We start from the raw sequence: 21,412 nt of genomic DNA on the forward strand, positions 1-21,412 counted from the left end.
AATTGAGTCTTGTGATACCTAATAATAGCATCAACAACTTTAAGTTATTACAAAGCATAATTTAAATTACTTCGATTAGAGGAGTGCGAATAACAAGGCGTCCGTGCTACTTCGTAGAGACCGCTCTTGACATTAAAAGCAAAATAAGGTCTCACTGCAATTCAACAAGCACTTACCTCTCAACCAACCCCAAGAATGTGATGCTGAGAGCCGCGACGATAAAGGAAAAAAGGAATAGATATGAGTCATTTATGTTCAGTTCATCCTCTTCAAAGCGGTATGTAGGTACCCCAATAACAAACACGAGTGATACCAGAAGACTCCAAACAACCGTGCAGTACACACGGATCACTTGAATAACCTGTTATAATGAAGTTATACAGTATAAGTAAAATGAATTGCTTTTTTTTTGGAGTTAAACAAAAGTCCCAACTTTAATGAATGACGAATAGCTAATAGCCATCGTGTGGCAATCAATGATAAGCTGTGTAAATTTCTTTTTAGATATCAAATACATTTATAAAGAGCTTATCCAAAATAACACAGTGTTCAAAATACTGCATTAAAAAGATATACCTTCAGATGATATAGACATCATGCATTTAACGATGAGACAAAGAAGAAGAAGAAGAAGAAGAAGGAGGATGAGGAGGAGGAGGAGGAGGAGGGGGAGGAGGAGGAGGAGAAGGGGGAAGATAGGGAGGAGAATGAGAAGGTCGAGGAAGAGGAAGAAGATGTAATAAGAAGAGTAGGTGGAAGAGAAAGCTAGAAGGATAAGAAAAGGAGGAGAAGAAGGACAAATGGAGAAGGGGAGACACTTACCATGGCCTTTGAACCAGGCGTATGGAGTAAAATGCTCATTAAGGTATGCGATGTTTTAATGTCTCTCATGAATCTTACAGCAACTGTGTCAGCGAAGGATGTCACACTGGATTCATAAATTGGCCACAATGAGCAGACATGTGTCATAACTTTATTTGAAAATGCCACGCCATGATAAACCTTTACTATTATGTCATTGAAGGCATCGTATATTTCAATTGAGTTGATTCGCCTGAAAATAAAAAGAAAACGCAATATTCCATACTTTAATTGTTTAAAGGAAAGCGAAATTTAATTTTATTCCATTCTATTTTGCTTTGTTATTATGATGGCATTGTGTCCCCACAATTATTTTCACAAGGAATTATTTGGTGTTAGGAGCTGTTGCATGCTCAATTCGGCTCATTGACCTTGATTTTCACTTTGGTAAAGGAAAACTGATTCTGGATATTTGAAAGGCTAAAGACATACCGATTATAACCTGTTATCTGCAATACTCTGGAATAACCCGAATGTAAAATTTGGATAGAATACTTGTTTTTCAAATATCGATGGATTTAAATGACACTCATCTCAAACTCCCAAACCTGGGACTTCTGGTAATTGTAGTTGATTCAAGAATTCCCACAAGTAAAGAATACTTATAATATTGTGGTAGAAAATAGTTATAGCCTATAACGAGTACATCAGTTTTTTTTAAATTACAGAAAATTGTAAACAATTAACCAGCCCTTTGTGGGGTCCAATCCAGCACCTTGAGAGGACGGTCATAAACCCGGTTAAACCGGAAGTCTTTGCTCAGGAAATGCATCCTGGCAGTGAAATTTAAACCACAACCATTAAATGAATGAATCACACCAGAAGAATCATACCGTATCGGCCGGGGCTCGGGATAACCGCCTCTATCATTATTGGCCAGCAAGGATTAGCAGTGGAAATTTGGTGACTACTGATCACCAACAAAAGGAGGAATGGCGGACGAGATGGACGAGGAAATGGATGGGAGTGGAGATCAAGATTGGAAGTTTGAATGTTGAACGTTAACAGGCAGATCAACGGAAAACGCTGACGTTATGGAAAGAAGAAAAATTAACATTTTGTGTGTGCAAGAAACAATGTGGAAAGGTGAAACAGCAAGGGAGATTGGTGGAGGATTAAAACTGTTTTATAAAGGAAGTGAGGCTACAAGAGATGGAGTTGGTAATCTTGTCAACATGGATCAAATCATTGTCGTGGGTGCATATTCACCTCAGATTATAGGTTTTACGCAAGACAAGAAAAGAGGAACTTTGGAAGGAGATTGATGAGCAAATAGAAATGTTCGACACATCAAAAAGAGTTTTAATCGATGCTGACATGAATGGGGAAGTTGGAGAAAGCAATATCAGAGAGGAGAAACGGTTGTGAAGGTATGGATATGGCAGCAGAAATGAAGAAGGCGAAGAAATTTGCAAGAAGGGTGGATCTGGCAATACTAAATACACATTTTAGAAAGAAGGAGAGTACAGGGTGACGTATTCAAGTGGTGTGAGAAAGACACAAGTAGGCTACCTGTTGTGCAAGAGGAACATTTTGAAGGAGGTATCAAATTGTGGCAGTTTGCCGGGAAAGAGAGTGGCAGCGCAGCATAAGATTAGTATTGCGAAAATGGCATTTGGAAAAAGAAACAAAAGAAAGAAACGAAGTAAGAGAAAAACACGACGGTGGAAACTAAAAGAGGAAGAGCAAAGAGACGTTTTGTTGCAACGGTGAACGGAAAGTAGGAATTGATTTCCCGACAGACTGGAATATAACCGCCGATACGATCCGCGAAGTGGTCAAAGAAGTGCTTGAGGTGAGCTCAGAAAAAGGAAAAGCTGGAAAATAATCACGGCGGTGGCATGAATAAGTCCAATTAGCACTAAATAAAACGAGGGAAGTGGTATATTATAGTTATGTACTGTATATGTGTTGTTTTAAATGTATAATGTAAGCATTTGAGTGTGTTCCTCTTAATTGGATCCTGTGGTTGTGTCTAGATGAGACTTTTAGGTGATCTCAAACTATGTGAATTGATGGTCTGCTCTGCATCTGTTCCCTACTTGTACCATTTCCCTTTATCTTACATTTCTTATGTGCTTTTATTGTAATCTAGGATGTTTTATTATCCCTTTTTCTTCATTTTTACTGGTGCTGAAAGTACCTAAATGTATCGCAAACACAGAAATCAAACAAACAAAAAAGCAAATTGAAAAACTTAAACCAACCAATAGTCGGAATAAAACAATCAGACATTTGCAAAGGCCTTGTATTTCATAAGGAGGAGTTGAATATATTGTTCGAGAAATCCTGGGTTACGAAAAAGTATGTCCCCGTTGGATACCGAGAATGCTCACACAAACGCATAATCACATTGAAAGAGGAAGTTTTCTTGAAGTCATAGATCATCCCTCTTACAGTACCGATTTAGCTAGAAATGACTTTTTCCTTTTCTTAAGGCTAAAGAGACACCTCAATGGTATGGGAGATAAATTTTGGCATTGATTAGGAGGTGCAGGCGAAGGTGACTCGGTGGTGTCGAAATTTGTCACCTGAATTCAACTTCGACGCGATTAATTACCCTGTGCGTCGTTTGGTGGCTCTGCGTGGATGGGAACAGCGACTGTGCTGAAATTTTAAATGATTAATGGAAAGGACATAAACCATGCTTGTTTTGATACCTTGTCAATTCTGTATCTATCATAGTTTTGAAATTACAATAGGGGCGCCAAGACTGTTCAGGTTACCAGTGCAATATTTTCTTGAGAGTTGATCAAATTAAAGTCTTCACTTAACAATGATGATGATGATGATGATGATGATGATGATGATGATGATGATGATGATGATGATGTGGTGATATAAAAATTAAGTTTTAAGTTCTACATCTTTATGAGGATTTTTTTTTCTTTGAATGGGATAACAATTCTGAGTTGAGACGAGGTGATTTGTTCAAGCCAACTAGCAGAGAGGTATGATGATGTGAAGGCGGAACAACGGAAGACAATGCAATGATGAAGAGCTAGAATTTTATATAAGTGATGGTCAATTAATAGGATTCAACAGTCGTAACGTCACTTTCCTCGTAATGACGCATGGTAACTTAGTAACTGGTTCTAAACTATCGGAACAATGGCTGACGCCCTAATGGAGTACTTCTCCAACGAGCATAAAAGTGTATCTAGAGAAGAAAAACATTATAAATCTGATCATGTTTTGACTTTTATACATTCTGATCACATGCCATGTGAAAAAGTTCTAACCAGCATGACGAATAAAAAGTACAGATTTTCGTTGTTAAGAACCAAACTGCTGGTTTCTGGCGGACGTGACATCAGACTATTGAATCCTATTGTGGTGGTATTATTGATGATAATGATGCAATGCTATAACATCACTGATGGCTCTGTGATGGCAGTGATACAGTGACGATAATATAACAACTAGAGCAGTCGTTATGATGTTACTACGTCAATGGTAACATATCATTCTGATATGATCATGATAATGATTGATGCACGGTAATAAGTCTAGCAAACATTAATTATGCTATGGTGAATTTACGCACCAATAGGACATACTAAGGAAAGGTAATAAAACTCACAAACGATTATTTAGTCCCGTGGAGTCAACCCTGAGCGTGATTCCTCTTAGAGAGCCAAGATTTTTAGAGCTACTTGTCAGAAACCAATAGTCACATCCTTTCTGGTGAATAAAAAACATCTGTTACAAAGTGTTAAAGAGCATAGATGGCATTCTCCCTGAACTCGAATGAGGATCACTTTTTGCTTTGAGGACTTCACACAAATATTTGAAGGTTATCAATCCATGGGGATGAAATAAGATAATAATTATTTGTTTCAGTGTGGTAAATGTGTAGTCGGTTCTAAAAATATTTTGGAGATAATATTTGTAATAGATCCACAACTTACATAAAATTTAACTCTTGTGGCCCCTCAACTTAACTACTTATGTAACCAGACCTTGAAGAAAAAAAAATAAAGAGAGAGAGAGAGAAAAAAAAAGAGAGAGAGAGAGAGAGAGAGAGAGAGAGAGAGAGGATGTTTCATTTTAGAGAAACAAGTTTTGATAAGTGACTGTCGTTTATATCCATGGACTATTTTTCTGCTTAGCAACAACTATGCATCTAAATTGTAGTCAAAGTATATTGCAAATCACATCTTGAAACTTTTAAAAGCATTTTTTTGCAAAACACTTTTTAGTAGGACTCAACTTTTCTTACAACATATGAATAAACTGGGTTAAATTATAAAAGACCGACTCAACAAGGCCATGAAACTGGTCCCCTTGCATATAAGTCTTTCGATTGAGCAGTATGAACTTCAGCCCTCAGAACAAAATTTTTTATAAGTTTGGGATAAACCAGATACTCAAATAAGGGAATGAAAATTCGAAACTTTTATTTAGAAGAATGAATGTCATTTCCTAAAGTTCAAAGAACCAGAGTTGTATAATTTTGATAATTTTTAATATAAAGCAGCCTTTTTGTCATCTGGTTTGCCCTTAGATAATACTAACTTGAGGCAGCATCACACATAATACACAGGCGTGTCCATAATGTCTTTCCCCAGTTTCAAAGTCTAAACTGTTATAGATATTTTCTTCTGGTTTTCGTCATATTCTAAGGAAAAGTCGTACAAGTATGCTCATTGGTTATCGACTCACATTACATCACCAAATGATTCAGAAGATGAACATGATATTTAAGTATGTTGGTTGGACTTATCGTCTGCATTTGACACGATTGACCACGACATTCTGGTGAATCAACTCGAACGTCTTTTTGGTATCAACTGATTGGCGCTGAAATGGTTAGAATCTTATTTAACGAATCGTCGACAGACTGTTGTGATTAAAAATGTCAAATTATCTTATGATCATCTGAAGTTTGGTGTGCCACATGGATCAGTACTGGGTCCAGTTCTTTTTACAATGTAAATGAGACCCCTTGTATCAATTATTTCTGATTTAAACCTAAATTACCAATTTTATGCAGACGATAGTCAAATCTTTAAGTCAACAACCTACGACGATTTACATCTTTTAATTGAACGTTTTCAATCCTGCTTTGTTAAATTAACAACATGGAAGGAACTGAACAGACAAAAACTTAACGTTAGTAAGACTGAATTGATCTATCAAAGAGGCATCAAAAATAATAAACCATCCTCTTGATGGAGTAGAAATAATTCATGGAAAAGCAATAGAAAGGAAAGCATTCTCAATTACCAACAATAAAAAACATATTTTATACCATGAATTTAGTCTTTTACCATCTGGGAGAAGGTTTTGTCAGATTAAATGTAGAACTAACAAGTATAAATCAACGTTCGTTCCATCAGCAATAAAAATTTTGAATATTTCATATGGTACAGAAAAACCAAGGATTGATTCGTTGACTGATTAACTGATTAATTTATTTAATGTAAGATTAACTGACCAATTGATAATGATGATAATTTTTGGTGTCGAATTGCCACAATCGTAACAAATTGAAAACGAAATGAATATGTTTATGTTGTGTATATCGCACGTGTGAAAGAAAGAAAGAAAGAAAGAGAGAGAGAGAGAGAGAGAGAGAGAGAGAGAGAGAGAGAGAGAGAGAAAATAAGTAGGAGTGAAATATCTGTTCAATCTTAGTTATCGTTTAACATTATAACAAGTGTAACTAAATGACAAATTGCCATATTTATGGACAATAAAGATCTATTATTATTATTATTATTATTATTATTATTATTATATATCGATAGGCCAGCAATCCTTTAAAATGTTGAGTGTGAATCAACCGCTTTAGAAAATAGTCTAATTGAAACTGCTCAGGTTGTCTATTACCAGCCAAGTAAGTCATATCGTTACGTTAATGTACATGGAAATGAGAATAATACGTAGTGTTAGACATCTCATTACAAGAGACATCTCTACTTTGTTAGCTAATTCTCTAATCCTATCAAAGCTAGATTATTGTAATTCTCTTCTGTCTTCTATAAATAAAGATAAAATAAGATCACAGACGCTCAGACCAATGCTGCCAGGCTTATTTTATAGAAAGAGGAGAAATCAATCTGCATCGGGTTTGCTACAAGAACCCCTCTGGCTTTCCGTTGAGAAACGTATAGAATTTAAGACCTGTACTATTGTTTTTAAATCACTGCACTCTAATTGTCCTGGATAGATTAATAGCATGCTTAAATTCGACGTCCCATCCAGAACTCTGAGATAAAAGTCTGATATTCACATACATGACTCGCAAAATTGGCGAGCATGCGTTTGGATATTCGGCACCTCTTATCTGGACCTCCCTTCCAAGTTATATCAGAGACAGTAATGACGCAGAATTCTTTTTTAAAATCCTGTTAAAATGTTTCTTTTTAATATGTAACACTGTAGATTTACATTGCTTTGTTTCATATTGCATGTTTGAATGGTTGTTTGTTTGAGTGAAAGTTATCACGTTACTGTTAAGCGCTTTGAGCTTGTTGATAAGGCGTTATATAAAAAGCATAAATTATTATTGTTAAATGCATCATATATGTAAAATTCTTTTTCGGAATGGCAAAAGTGGGACACAAATCACCTTGTGTTATGTTATTGTATTAAACAAAATCGTCAGAGATAGCTCAACAACATTTCATAGCCCAGTTTGGCAGACCATGTCAGGAAAACGTTTTTTAAAAAATAGGATACTCTAAAATTACTGACACACAGTGTCAGAGATTGGTCACATTCCCGTCGACCAAGCGATTTTTTCGTCGCACTGTTGCTATTCCGAAGTAAATGAAGAGAAAAATGACGTCGTTTAAGTTCATGTTCATTTTAGTAAACTTGGTGGGGTTATGTGGATTGTGGATAATGGGCATACTTGTATGGCTTTTCCATAGACGCTGGTGAAAACCAGATGCAAATATCTATACGGGTTAAATAATAATCTGCCTTTGAAATCAGGGAAAAACTTTATGGACACCCTTGATGTTGCCTACGTAAAAATGGTGTCCATTATCCAGTAGTAATTCACCGCTAGTTCTAATCTGGCCAATTAGAACAGCCCATAGACGTGACGTCATACCAGATCGTGGAAAGTTCAAGACTTTGATACAAATGAGGTATCGATACCGGTCTTCTGGCCTGAAGGATGACAAGGCGGTTCGATACTGGGGATATTTTAAAAGAGTCCTATTATTTGTATTCATTTCAGTTAACGTAGTTGAGAAAATAATTGTAACAACAATGAAAAGGATACTCATTTATGACTACTGTTCGATCATTACTACAGATCCCAGTAGGACCATCGCAATAAATAATGTCGACTGTTTCGATTATATTTTTCTCATTTGTTTACATACATTTCAGAAAAAAAGTATTATTTTATGAGCTGAAACAAAAATAATGAGAGTAACTAATACATTTTCTTTGTTATTATTGGACAACCTATTATCATTATACACAATGTAAGGAATTGAATCACATACTGTTTTATCATCCAATCCTTAGTCGATATACTACTCCGAACGTTTACAAGATTTAATCAAAATAAGGTAGGCCTAGGACTTCAAAATGACACAACAGTTTGTAGATCACAATAGCATTCCTCTATGACAAACACTAATTATAGCGACCAGTGGAGTACAAGTGTGTTCAAGAATAGGTAGAAACTCTTTCTTCACGACCCCTCTGCTCCGCTGATCATTCCGCCGGCCGCCATCTTTGCTCAAAATGAATACTTAAATGGATCTAGTTGACAATAACCAGGAACATTTTAATATACAGAGGGTGTCATGATGTAGCCCAATGGTTAGAGTATTTGATTGTCGCGCAAAACGACCCCGATCGATCCTGGATGCATTCCGATTTGTTAACCACCCTTGTACATCCCGCAATGATTGGGTAACTGGATTTTGTTAGACTTAACCGAAAGAACTTTGCGATTTGCGGCCAGTAAACGTTATTTGCCTCATGGGCCCAATGGCTCCTAACGACTAGTTTTATAGTATTCAAAGAGATAGAGTATTGCTAAAATTAATGAAACTATGTTTTTTAAGGCAATAATTTCTTTAATAAATCTGATTTACACAGAATCAGCGGATGCTTATTCAAATCAAAGGAACATCAACATTTGTGTCAGTGAATGATATAATCAGTCGGAAGGTAAAAATTTTGGATTTGCATTCATGCATTTTCTGAAAGAATATGCTCACCAGAGTATTTTAAATTTTATTTGAAGTAAATTGGGTGATTTTTCATGAAGTTATAGTCAGATGTATGGGAAAGGTATCCAGCAAATTTTCTCAAATTTCATACTTTTTCAACTTGACTAACTGTAAAAAAAATATATTGAAGTGAAATTAAGCCTTGATATTTCCCGAAGATGTACAAAAGGGTTGATTTAATCATTTATGACAGAACTCATTGTAGATAAAAATTGAGCTTCTAACTAAACTTAGCATTATCTCAGTCCAAAACCTTTTCACCATCCGACTGATGACATTTTAGTGTGCACTCCCTTCTTTTTCAAAACGTGTTTTGGGCACGGTTTCCACAAGGGTTTGACGATGGTTATTAATGACGAGGTCAGTTGGTTGGCTCGAGGAAAATACTTCTTTGCTTAGGGTCAGTGGGTATGTTGGAATAATGGAACGCGTTTGTAGCTTTGAATATAAAATTTTGTTACTGTTTTGAGGAGAGTATCTTATCAGAAATACAATATCAGTAAGTCATATCTCCCCTTTTAAGGTGTTCGTGGAGAAATCACTTTCGACTTTTTAGAATTGCCAGTCGTCCCCAAAATGTTTTAAATCTTAGAATATGCTTGTTAAGGCAGCACGTCACCTTAATTCATTTTAATTTTGCCACATGTTGTTCGAAATATCAACGCGCAACTGTAATTTAAATTAAAATACTATCTTTTAAATATGCACACACAGGTTCGGACTAAAGGTCATAGGTATGGCCTATCTCAATTTATCAAAATAATATATATATATATATATATATATATATATATATATATATATATATATATATATATATATATATATATATTATAAAGTGTTGCCATTGGTTCTTGGTTGTATATTTTTACATTTTTGTACATTTGCACACACACACACACACACACACAAACACACACACACACAATATATATATATATATATATATATATATATATATATGTATGTATATGTATACATTGTCGCCATAGATTCTCAACTGTGTGTTTATACATTTTTATGCATGCCACGTCTGTATACGAATTTCCATTTTTTTATGAATAAAGTATATTATATTATTATATATTATTATTATTATTATTATTATTATTATTATTATTATTATTATTATTATTATTTTATTATTATTATTATTTATTATTATTTATTATTATTATTATTATTATTATTATTATTATTATTATTATTATTATTATTATTTATTATTATTATTATTATTATATATTATTATTATTATTTATTATTATTATTATTATTTATTATTATTATTATTATTATTATTATTATATATTATTATTATTTATTATTATCATTATCATTATTATTATTATTATTATTATTATTATTATTATTATTATTATTAATATTATTATTATTATTATTATTATTATTACTATTGTTATCATTATTATATTATTATTATTATTATTATATTATTATTATTATTATTATTATTATTATTATTATTATTATTATCATTTATTATTATTATTATTATTATTATTATTATTATTTATTATTATATTATTATTATTATTTATTATTATTATTATTATTATTATTATTATTATTATTATTATTATTATTATTATTATTATTATTGTAACAGTCAGTCAATTTCACTGTAAATTCTAAAAATTTGATATTCTAAAACTTTGATATTCTCAATATATATATATATATATATATATATATTATATATATATATATATATATATATATATTATATACACACACACTTATTCATTACAACATTAGCCACCATTGATATATGCCAAGCACCCAAATCAGTCAACCCCGCTATTGGACGGAATCGCATTGCAAAGGAATTTATTTCAATCGCCTGTTTTCAAATTGTAGGAAATGCTTATAATCTTTTGCGCTGATTGGGTCTGGAAGCGGGCATCGACTGAAGTTGGCTTTTGGTTTCCGCCTATTCACCTCAAATAATATCTCTGGATATGCTATACAACATATTTTACTCTTTAGCATCAAGGTATAACTAGTATAAAGTTAGTCCAATAAACCTTATTCACACAGGAAGCAAAACGGAAAATCACTACAAAACCTTATCTTTTGGTTATACATAGTCGGATAAAAAAATTGAGTCATAAAGAAAACCAAACCTTACAATGTCTTTGCTGCTTTGGTCATGGCGATGGGCAACTTTTGCGAGAGCAATAAAAAGTATAGCAATCCCAATCAATAAATAGATGAGTTCGTATTCCTGAGTCTCTGTTTCGTGCATCTGAAGATCGTGTTCTAACCTCTTGACCTCTCGTAGAACATCCATGTCAATCCATTCAGAATTCCATCTTATTTCACCAGAAAAAACGCCCGAGAGTATAGAGCAATTGCATGTCAAAGTTGTATCTGTGAGTCCAGTGGGTGTCTATATGGGACATATGAATTATAACAGCCATGAACAATGATGGACTTGTAGAAAATGGTGATGGTTGTGGTTATAGTGCTATTGAATGCAAGGAATATGATGGTGGTGGTGATGATGATGATGATGATGATGATGACGACGACGACGACGACGATGATGATGATGATGATGATGATGATGATGATGATGATGATGATGATGATGATGATGATGATGATGATGATGATGATGATGATGAAAATACTTATGGTTCTCTTAATCTTTGAGTTGCTATTCAAATTCTTTTTGTTGTTATTATAGTATAACGTTTTTGCTGATTTTGTTATTAGTTGGAAAACGGATTTAAGGCGGAATGTTCCGTAGTTGGTATTTTGTTCTTTAATCAAGCTATTAAATCCCTTAAAGTTCTTTTACAGACCACGGCTTCTAGCAGCTCAACATTTACTTTGATAAATCAGAAGTCGTTTTTTTAAATGATACGGTCAAGGCTGGAGTGGTAGGGATCGAGGCTAGAGGAGTAGAGATTGAGGCTGAAAGAGTAGGTTTTTTGGCGGCTCAAGGTGGTGAGGGAACTGATTTTGGGGGTTTGAATCCAAAATAACTCAAGCAACACTTCATGACAGCTTCTTTTTTTCATTGCCAATCTTCTCTTCAACTCTCTCATGACATTCTCAATATAAATTGTACTATTCTTGTACCCTCTCCAATAATGCTCCTCTGCCTCTTTATCAAAATTATAAAATCAGGATTTTCCCAAAACGAACAAGTTAAAATAACATGTCCTTGTCAACAAGACAGAGGTCACCGCCGGAATCGTGTGGTTAAGGAAAGAACCTTTTTTCTGTAGAATCTTCGTTTTATTTCTATCATCGGTTCCATTACCGGACACCCGTGGTTTCTACCATTAAAGAGAATAATTAAAGAATCGAGTAAAATAATGAATTGCAAACTGAAAAGCAGATTTATCTTGATGGGAAACAAAAATACAGCCTGGCTATTCACACAAGCATCAATAGGCATTAAAATAATAATAATAATAATAATAATAATAATAATAATAATAATAATAATAATAATAATAATAATAATAATAATAATAATAATTTGTTAACCGCAGCTAATCCAGCTACATTAGATAGGGTCTGCGCGCAGACGGAAGAGACATTTAAAATAAATCAAATATGCATTTCCTAATCACACCAATCAACAGAACTTGTAAATAATCTAAATACCTCCTGACTAAACACCTCATGCTCTTAACATGTTTTTTTAATTGAGTGAATTAGCAAAATAGCATACATACACAGACATCATCCTGCCATGAATGGCTTTCTGTCTGAAAGGAAGAGCATCTTATTTCCGATAAGCTGATGGGTAAATCCACATTCATGACGCCTGAGTAGTTGGTTGCCATAGCTGGTAATGTGTTTCCACCCGTTATAGTTTCATTCGATATCTGATTTGATAATCCTAAATATTCAGTGGATTGAGTACTGTTGCGAAATGTAGGTACATTTGTTGTTGTCATCAGAGAACTGATTTTTGATAATGTGCCATCTATTACATTTTGAATTACATTGTCCGAGACTGACTTTTTTATTATTGAATGCAAAGTATCGTTCGATAATGTTGCAGTTCTATTAGGCCGAGTATCGTTGTCAAATGAAGGCGCAGTTGTGGTCACCACAAAACTGTTTTGTGATAATGTGGCTGAGACTGGCGTGTTCATTAGTGAATGTAATGCATCGTTGGATAACAGTTCAGCCCTATTAGACCGAGTATCGTTGTCAAATGTAGGCGCATTTGTGGTCATCACAGAACTCTTTTGTGATAATGTGGCATTTATTATAGTTTTTATTTCCTTATCTGACTTATTCAGTGATTGTAAAGTATTGTTTGATAACGTAACGTTTCTTTTAGACTGAGTACTGTTGTCAAAGTTGGGTGTATTTGTTGTTTTCAGAGAACCGTTTTTGGATAGAGTAGGATTTGTTATTGTGGGTGTAGCTTTGTTCGACGTAGAAGTAGTAACTGTTGTTTCTGAAAATTCTTTTAATGGTGTTGGCGTTGTTACTTCATTGTTTTCAATAGCAGGCACCAATTTTACCATAAAGATATGTTTGCCTTTGGGGTTGTCGTACAGGAACCCCTGAATGGAAGAAAATATTTTTTTCAATGTTCACAAAACTAAAGAGAAATATTAAAACAATTCTGTTACAGATCTTAACAAAACATGAGGATAATTAGTTTCTATTTTCTCAAAGCATATTGGTATACTCAAAGATTGGAAGACAACTGATATATTTTTGAAAATCAGGAGGCGAAGTGGCCATGTGGTTAAGGCATTGCAATGTGACCTGGAAGGTCCCCGATTCGAGCCCCACTTCAGGCCCTTTCGGTTTTTTTTCCTTGGGTAAGATGATTAACCCCCAATTTGCTCGCTTGGACAACATAGGTGATTCCTGATAACATCAAACAACGTGTTTGATGAATTATTACTCATATTGTCTTAGAAAAAAAATTCATTTCAATAATTATATTAAAATGTCATGGTTCTAAGTGATCCTTTTATTCCAGTGTTACGTAATACATTGCCTAGAACGGGTTGTTTTTAATCTAAATCTATTTTTAAATGGCGTACACGGTGTTTTGAGTCTTTGTTTTCTCTTAAAAAATTGATTGTACTCTATAACCATTCATATGTAATAAGTAAAAAAAAAAACAACCCTCGACTGTTTACGAATCATTGTTGTGGCGCATTGCCACAAAACATGCACAGCGACATAGCGATAGAGAAAATCCCCTAATCTTTTTTATTGAGCTTTATATAGGGCAATATCCACTAAATGTGCTGAAAACACTTTACAAGGGGTCCCTGGTCAACAGCAACATTTAACATGGAGGACGGGACATGACGCCTGTTAGACGATATTACAATTTTTCGGACAAAGACAACGATGGTAACGGCCAGGTACTCATTTTTCACCTGAGAACGGTGAGAGAATGTGAGTAAAGAGCCTTTTCCAAGGACTAAACTATGCGCTGAGCGCGAGGCTCGAACCCAGGACCTTCCGATCCGAAAGCGAGTGTCATACCACTAGACCACATAGCAGCCCTACCTCACAAATGAATATTCGGGGCGCTCTTAAAGTGGACAGTGAATTCAGATTCAGGTTTATAAATGTTGTTTTGGAACAGCTGCAGAGCATTATCATGCTAACGACACCCATGATTGCTACTCTGTAGTGGACCCTGTTTTCAGATTAGAATAAATCCGGTCTAATAATTCCTACGATAAACGATTAATCCTGATAAAAATATGCCTCGAGAATACCCCTTTAAAATGATATAGAATGTGAGTTCAAATTGCTAACCATTGATTTAGATTTAATCGGTGAGAGGGTCAAAACATTTAGTCCGATTCCCTCTGCTACGCTTCTGACAACCTTCAGTGCAAATAAAAGGGAATATTTTGCCTTTCAGAAATTGCATTGGATGTTACATCCCTTCATTGTTGTGCCAAAGAATGGCCATACACTTTTCCCATTTATTTCCTTATCACATCAATCAACGGTGTTGACGTCAGCTAATATGTTAGGAACTAAGTAAAACCAACTTCAACTTTTATTTTGCATTTCTATATCAAATCGTTTCGCAATCTGTCAAAATGTCCAAATGATGTTGACTTTTAAAGTCTAAGAGAGAATCCTGCTTTTCTTATAATCTGTTAATATCAAATAATATAACTATTTTAAGTCATTGCAGTAACATAGATAATGCATCTAAGTATCTTTTGTTTAACTAAGGTATATGATGAACGTTTAATTTTTTTCAAATTTACTTTCTTTAGATATAACCAATTTATATCGGGTTTTTTAAAAAAAGAAACACTGTTAAATAACTGGATGTAACTTCCCTGCGGCTATGTGGTCTAGTGGTATGACACTCGCTTTCGGATCGGAAGGTCCTGGGTTCGAGCCTCGCGCTCAGCGCATAGTTGAGTCCTTGGAGAAGGCTCTTTACTCACATTCTCTCACCGTACTCAGGTGTAAAATGAGTACCTGGCCGTTAACAGCGTTGTCTCTGTCCCAAAAATTTGTAATATCGCCTGACAGGCGTCATGTCTCGTCCTACATGTTATGTGTTGCTGTTGGCCAGGGACCCCTTGTAAAGCGCTTTGAGCACGTTTAGTGGATATTGCGCTATATAAAAAAGCTCAAGTTTCCCTACACTCTATTTCGCAAAACCAGTGTTTTATTACATTCTATTTGCATGTTTAGATCTTGATTCCACCAATCGAAATCGGCGTTTCTCCTTCTAGTCTTCCAGCCAAAAAGAAATAAACTAAGACAAAATCAAATTGCTAGATAATGTTCAAATACAAGGGTTGGTCAAATATAAATTGCCCTGATGAAGAAGGAATGTTCCAAATATCATGACTTACGTTTATATTTCTAGAATACTCCCCAGCTAAAGTGGTGTACCTTTTCCATCTCTTGTGACTTTGAAAAATCCTTCAAAATAGAAGGTAGAAGATTTGGCCTTAAATTCATCTTCTGAAAATCTTAGAACTATAATTTACTTTTCAAGACGCTTTCCTTTGTGTCTTTCTTCACTGTATATAAGGAACATTTTTAAAATGTGAAGGGGCCGAATTGAGTGATTAGAAGAGGAAGGATAAGGTAAGATTTCTAAGCCGCAATCTGCATCTGTTGTTAATGGCACTGCGACACGAAAAGAAGACGCATCGTCCTTTAAAAGCAGAATTTCATTTCGAAGGTTTCTTGAATGTTTTGTATTCGAATCAGTATATTCAACAGTTGTTAGTTGTGTTTGCTGTTCATGATTTTATCTTTGGAAGATAGTCAAACACGATGATGTCCTCTGTTTGCCAAAAGAAACCCGTTGAGTATGACTTTTATCAAAGAGCGGCTCATCTTTGCCTTTTTTCGGTGCTTCATAGGTTCTCCGTTGCTTTGAGTGGCTCTTCATATCTAAATCCTACTGACAACATATTGCAAGAGTCATATTTCATCGTCACCAATTTATAAATACCTACTTTTCACAGATGCTATGAGAATTTCACAACAGCGTTTCTTTCCTTTTTCATTGACGCTTCCTTCAGGAAAAGTTGGATTTCTGGTTTGTGCGCCTTAGTGCGGAGTAAAATAAAAAGTGCTAATCAAAATTTCCTGGGATTTTTTAAAGTAAACTTCTGAGAAATTGATAACGTTCACTTGAAAACCATGTGAATTTATAGATTTATTTATAGTCATGGCAATTCATATTAGACTACCCTCGTACAAAGCCAACATGAAAATGTGTTTGGATAAAACTACCCAAAAAAAATCACAATTGATTTCCATATCTTTGCCACTGAGAAGATGATTGTACAAAACATTATTGTGTTATTTTTGGTTGAAAGGACAGAGTACAACAAATGGATATAAATGTAATGCATTTACCTTTGCGACTGGTTGAAGATTGATAATCAGATCTTCATTGGCATGAAAAGACTCTTTTGCTTTCCTATTAATTTGCAGAAGTTCTCTATTATTGCGAATAAGAAAACTTCGAAGAGAAAACATTAAACCATCCGGCAGGCGTAGTTTGGAAAACAAAAAATTGATTTTGATGAAAGCTGCACTACTGGGTTTAACCTTAGGAGAGAAAAGAGGAAGAATTAAAGACTTGGTAATTAAGAAACTTATAACTAATATCCAATTCTGAATGTTGCCCTTACAAAATATCATATTTTCTTTGGGCTTGGAAAGAAAGTCAGTGAGTCAAAAATTGCTCCTGACATCTGAATTAAATAAATTTTAAATTCTATCGATACAAATGTAAATGCAGCTTAGCAACTATGTAAATAATGCTCCGAAGGAGGTAGTCGATTGCGTTTTCCTTACATACCTACTTCTTTCTCTTCGTTCTTCACAGCAGAAAGGACCTTCATCTGTGTCTTTATCTCTGAAGTCAGAGATGGGGCAACTATTTTGCCCTGCAGGCATTTCTCCTCGTTTCCTGTGGCTGCTTCTCTTCCTCTTGACCTGCAGATTTTTTTCAACCGAATGCGTCATATGCAATATGTGTCCAACTCATCGCATTTTCGGCTCATGAATTGATTCTTATTGTCAATTTGGTTGCTGTCTTCTATGGTATGCTGAACTATCTAGTAAGAAAGATTTTTCGGGACCTCTTTAATAAAAGTTTATAACTTCTGGGAGGAGCTTTCATAGAGGGATAATAAGACTAAAAAGTGAAAATTCGGCCTGAAAGCATGAAAATTTACGTACAGGTTGCCAGGACCCTTAGAATAACCCCTGCTATATATCCACTCTGGCAATTAATTGAGCGTTTCGTTTTAACGCCTCATTCCGGCTTTATTAATGATAGAAAATAACCACCTAAATAGATATATTGGTTTCATATTAAGTATATTCCTTGTTTTTTGTTTTTTATTTCCAGTAATTGAAGGGTGAATCCCATGAGAATTAAATGCAATGTTAAATCAAAGAAATTGAAATAGCAAATAATATATAAAATGGGTTGATCACCTGTCAATCATAACAATGATAGATTAGGTTCTCTTCTTTAGCGTCCCTGTCTTGCCCAGAGAATTATAGGTAGGAACTACCGAATGCATAAACGACTCGTGTTTTGTGTGAAATAAGGCATAGAGAAGGGAGGAAGAAAAAGAGGAAGAGAAGATGACATAGAGGGATTGGAGAGAGAGAGAGAAGGGGGAAGAAAATAATAGAGGAAGATACAAAGAGGAAGAGGGTGAGAGAGAAAGAGAGAGAGAGAGAGAGCGAGAGAGAGAGAGAGGGAGAGTATGTGCGTGTGTGTGTGTGTGTGAGAGAGAGAGTGAGAAAAAATGAGAGAGAGAGAGAGAGAGAGAGAGATTTTACCCAATGTTCATAATACAAGCCAGGTTTTAATTCAACGAATGGATCACAATGAAAGGAATTGGATTCAATAGTCTGATGTCACGTCGCCCAGCAACGGCGGCCATCGTGGTTCTAAACAAAGAAAATCTGTACTTTTTATTTTTCATGCTGGCTAGAACTTTTCATATGTCTTGTGATCAGAATGTGTAAAAGTCAAAACATGATCAGAGTTATGTTTTTTTTTTTCCTCTGGATACGCTTTTATGCTCGTCGGAGAAATATTTCATAAGGACGTCCGCCATTGTTCCGATAGTTTAGAGCCAGTTACTAAGTTACCATGCGTCATTACGAGGTAAGTGACGTTGCGGCCGTTGAAGCGTATTGCAGATTATATTACTCGTTCTGGTGTAAAGTATAATCGAAAATATACGAGATCGTACTGCATAATGGCAATTGGGAACTCGTGAACTAACTCCCAGCTAGTTGAGCAGTGGTAATATTCTAGACCATAGTCTGTAAATATCCTCCCAGGCTCTTCTCCTGCTAGACTAAAGAAAACCTTGCATTTCTGGAAATGTTTATGACGTCTCAGATTTGATGAGTTATTCAATGATCATGTTGAGCGTTTATATATGTTATGCTACAGTGATAAGCTATTCATATAATTCACAAGAAATGAATTTGAAGTTCTGGTGATAGTTCTTGTAACTTTTTTTTCCCTCAGAGTGGGTAGCTTGCTCTCTACAAAACCCTTCAATCTAGAGGGCCAAGTTTTATCATTTAGTCTCACAGCCAAAAAAGCCTGATCTTGGTTGAGCCTTCCAGGGACCAGATCGAAGCTATCGTTAACTTATAGCCTGACACTGACTAACAACTTAAGTCAAAAGACACGCCTTTGGCCACAAAAGAAGACAAATCGTGAGTTATATTCGATAGATCAACCAATGAAATCACGTGTTTCCTTGAGCTCTACTAACGACAACTCACCAGACGCTACACAAACATAAAAAATGACGTCAAACTATAAGTCTTAGAGGGTTCTAGCGTAGCCACCGTTAACATATATAGCCTGACACTAGAACCCTCTAGGACTGGCAGATTGATGTCATTTTTAGGTTTGTGTAGCGTCCAGTGAGTTGTCGTTAGTAGAGCTCATGGAAACAAGTTATTTCATTTGTTGATTTATTGAATACAACTCACGACTTGTTTTCTTTTGTGGCAAAAGACTGGTCATTTTTTGGTCAGTGTCAGGCTTTAAGTTAACAATGGCTATGACCAGATGCCCCCTCTCTTGATTATTGAATCACAAAGGCCTTTTGTTCACATTAAGGGGTTACAATTTATTGAACATGTCTTATGATGTCCAATCTATTTAAAACGATTTAGATACACTCATACTTTTATAAAACAACGATGGGTCATAGTTAGTATGGTCTCTGGTTTGTTTTTTAACGTGTTAAGACGATATTGCAACTGGCTCACCCGGTACACAGGAAGTGTACAAACAATAGATCAAAACAATCATACATAAAGCTTTTAATCAATTGGACAGCTTTTAATCCTAAAAAACATTATTTGAAAATCATATTCGAGTCACCTCATCATATTAAAAACGTGGAGACCATTCACAGCATTTGGCCCTGTTCAACAACAATAAAAGTATCAGGTAAATTTCCACACCCAGTGTATATAGATAGAACGAAGTTGACGTCACTCAGGACTTTGTTATTGTTTTCTTTGTCATCCAGTTGTATGATTAATTCTCACTAAACTGTATTAATCAGACTATTAACGTACAATGTTACACATAGTTTGGTGTGTTTGTCCGTTATATTGCCGCGTGGCAGCAGCCTCTTATGGTTCTCACACTACTATCTTATGACAATCGACCCAATCAGCAAAGTCTGGTCCGCATTCGTGCACCGTCGCAAACCCGCCAGGTAGCATCGTCACAACACACCGTTAGACTAGATGCTCTGCCGTCTCAGGTTCTTGCCCACAGCGGGCACATGTTGGACATTCAGAAAGACCCCACCGATGAAGCGCACTGGCCGTGAGGCAGCTTCTCGACCGAAGCCGATTCGCCGTCACCCAGTGTCTCCTCTTACTGGTATCAAAGCCTGGCAACTTCTCACCGAGCTGAGAGGAGGTAATGTCCAGGCCCCCACGAGGGATTGAATTCGTCCAAACCGACTTCCATCTCGTATGTGCAGCTCTAGACGTAGTCAGGGATTTTGCGTACAAGGGTTGCCGGGACTTACTTCGGCTCGAAACGCCCCATTCCCTCTCTCTTATCTTACTCAGCCAGTTTCCCGTAATCATCTCCCTCGGACATCGGGAGGCTGGATCGCTGCCATTATCGGGCCCCATTCTCTAGGAGTTGTTGCTAGCGTTCCTGACACTATGTGCATCGACTTGCGAAGTTTTACATCCACCTTCTCAACGTTTCTGCTTCTACCCCACACTGGAGCGCAATACTCCGCGGTGGAATAGCATAGTGCCAAGGCGGACGTTCTCAGGAGCGCTTGGCTAGCGCCCCAAGTTGATCCCACCAGCTTCCTCAGAAGACTGCACCGCTTCTCTATCTTCCGGGCAACCCCTTCTAGATGCACCCGATAGGTTAGGCTGCGATCCAACGTCACCCCTAAATATTTTGGATGCGGCTCATATGGGAGTGGCTGGTCCCGGACTAGGACATTCAGTTTGCGGGTGTGTCATGCACTGCATAGGTGAAATGCAGTGGCCACGGTTTTTGAAGTGTTCATCTTCAGGTACCACTTGTCGAAGTAGCATTTGAGTTTGGTGACGTCCTCGCTGAGTACGCTCTCGAGACGGGTCCACACTTTACTCTGAGTAACGAGTGCCCAGTCGTCCGCGTATCCCAGCCTCAAGGAGGAAGTGTTCGGCATATCGCTATTGTAAACGTGAAACAGCATTGGCGCAGGTACCGACCCCTGAGGGTCCCCATTCTTCAACTTCCTTACTTTGCTCGTGGCGTCTCCCAGCGCGACGTGGAATTGCCTTTCCCCCAAGATCGAAGA

At 36.0% G+C, this 21,412-nt stretch overlaps 1 protein-coding gene across 1 annotated transcript in view; it reads right to left on the minus strand.

Annotated features, from left to right (window-relative positions):
* Positions 1-549: 549 nt before the first annotated feature.
* LOC144959229 (uncharacterized) overlaps positions 550-21,412 on the minus strand; it is a 26,499-nt gene continuing 5,636 nt past the window's right edge. The window contains exons 4-12 of the mRNA XM_078891770.1: positions 17,399-17,531; positions 16,947-17,141; positions 14,856-14,927; positions 12,785-13,630; positions 11,221-11,481; positions 7,842-8,012; positions 4,445-4,545; positions 823-1,054; positions 550-576 (exon numbers count right to left, since the gene is read on the minus strand). Of these exons, the coding sequence (XP_078747896.1) occupies positions 550-576; positions 823-1,054; positions 4,445-4,545; positions 7,842-8,012; positions 11,221-11,481; positions 12,785-13,630; positions 14,856-14,927; positions 16,947-17,141; positions 17,399-17,531 (2,038 nt within the window). The remainder of the gene's footprint in view (positions 577-822; positions 1,055-4,444; positions 4,546-7,841; positions 8,013-11,220; positions 11,482-12,784; positions 13,631-14,855; positions 14,928-16,946; positions 17,142-17,398; positions 17,532-21,412) is intronic.

The sequence above is a fragment of the Berghia stephanieae genome, chromosome 13, assembly GCF_034508935.2.
Source record: "Berghia stephanieae isolate SIO BIC M18660-M18661 chromosome 13, UCSD_Bste_1.3, whole genome shotgun sequence".
NCBI lineage: Eukaryota > Metazoa > Mollusca > Gastropoda > Nudibranchia > Aeolidiidae > Berghia > Berghia stephanieae.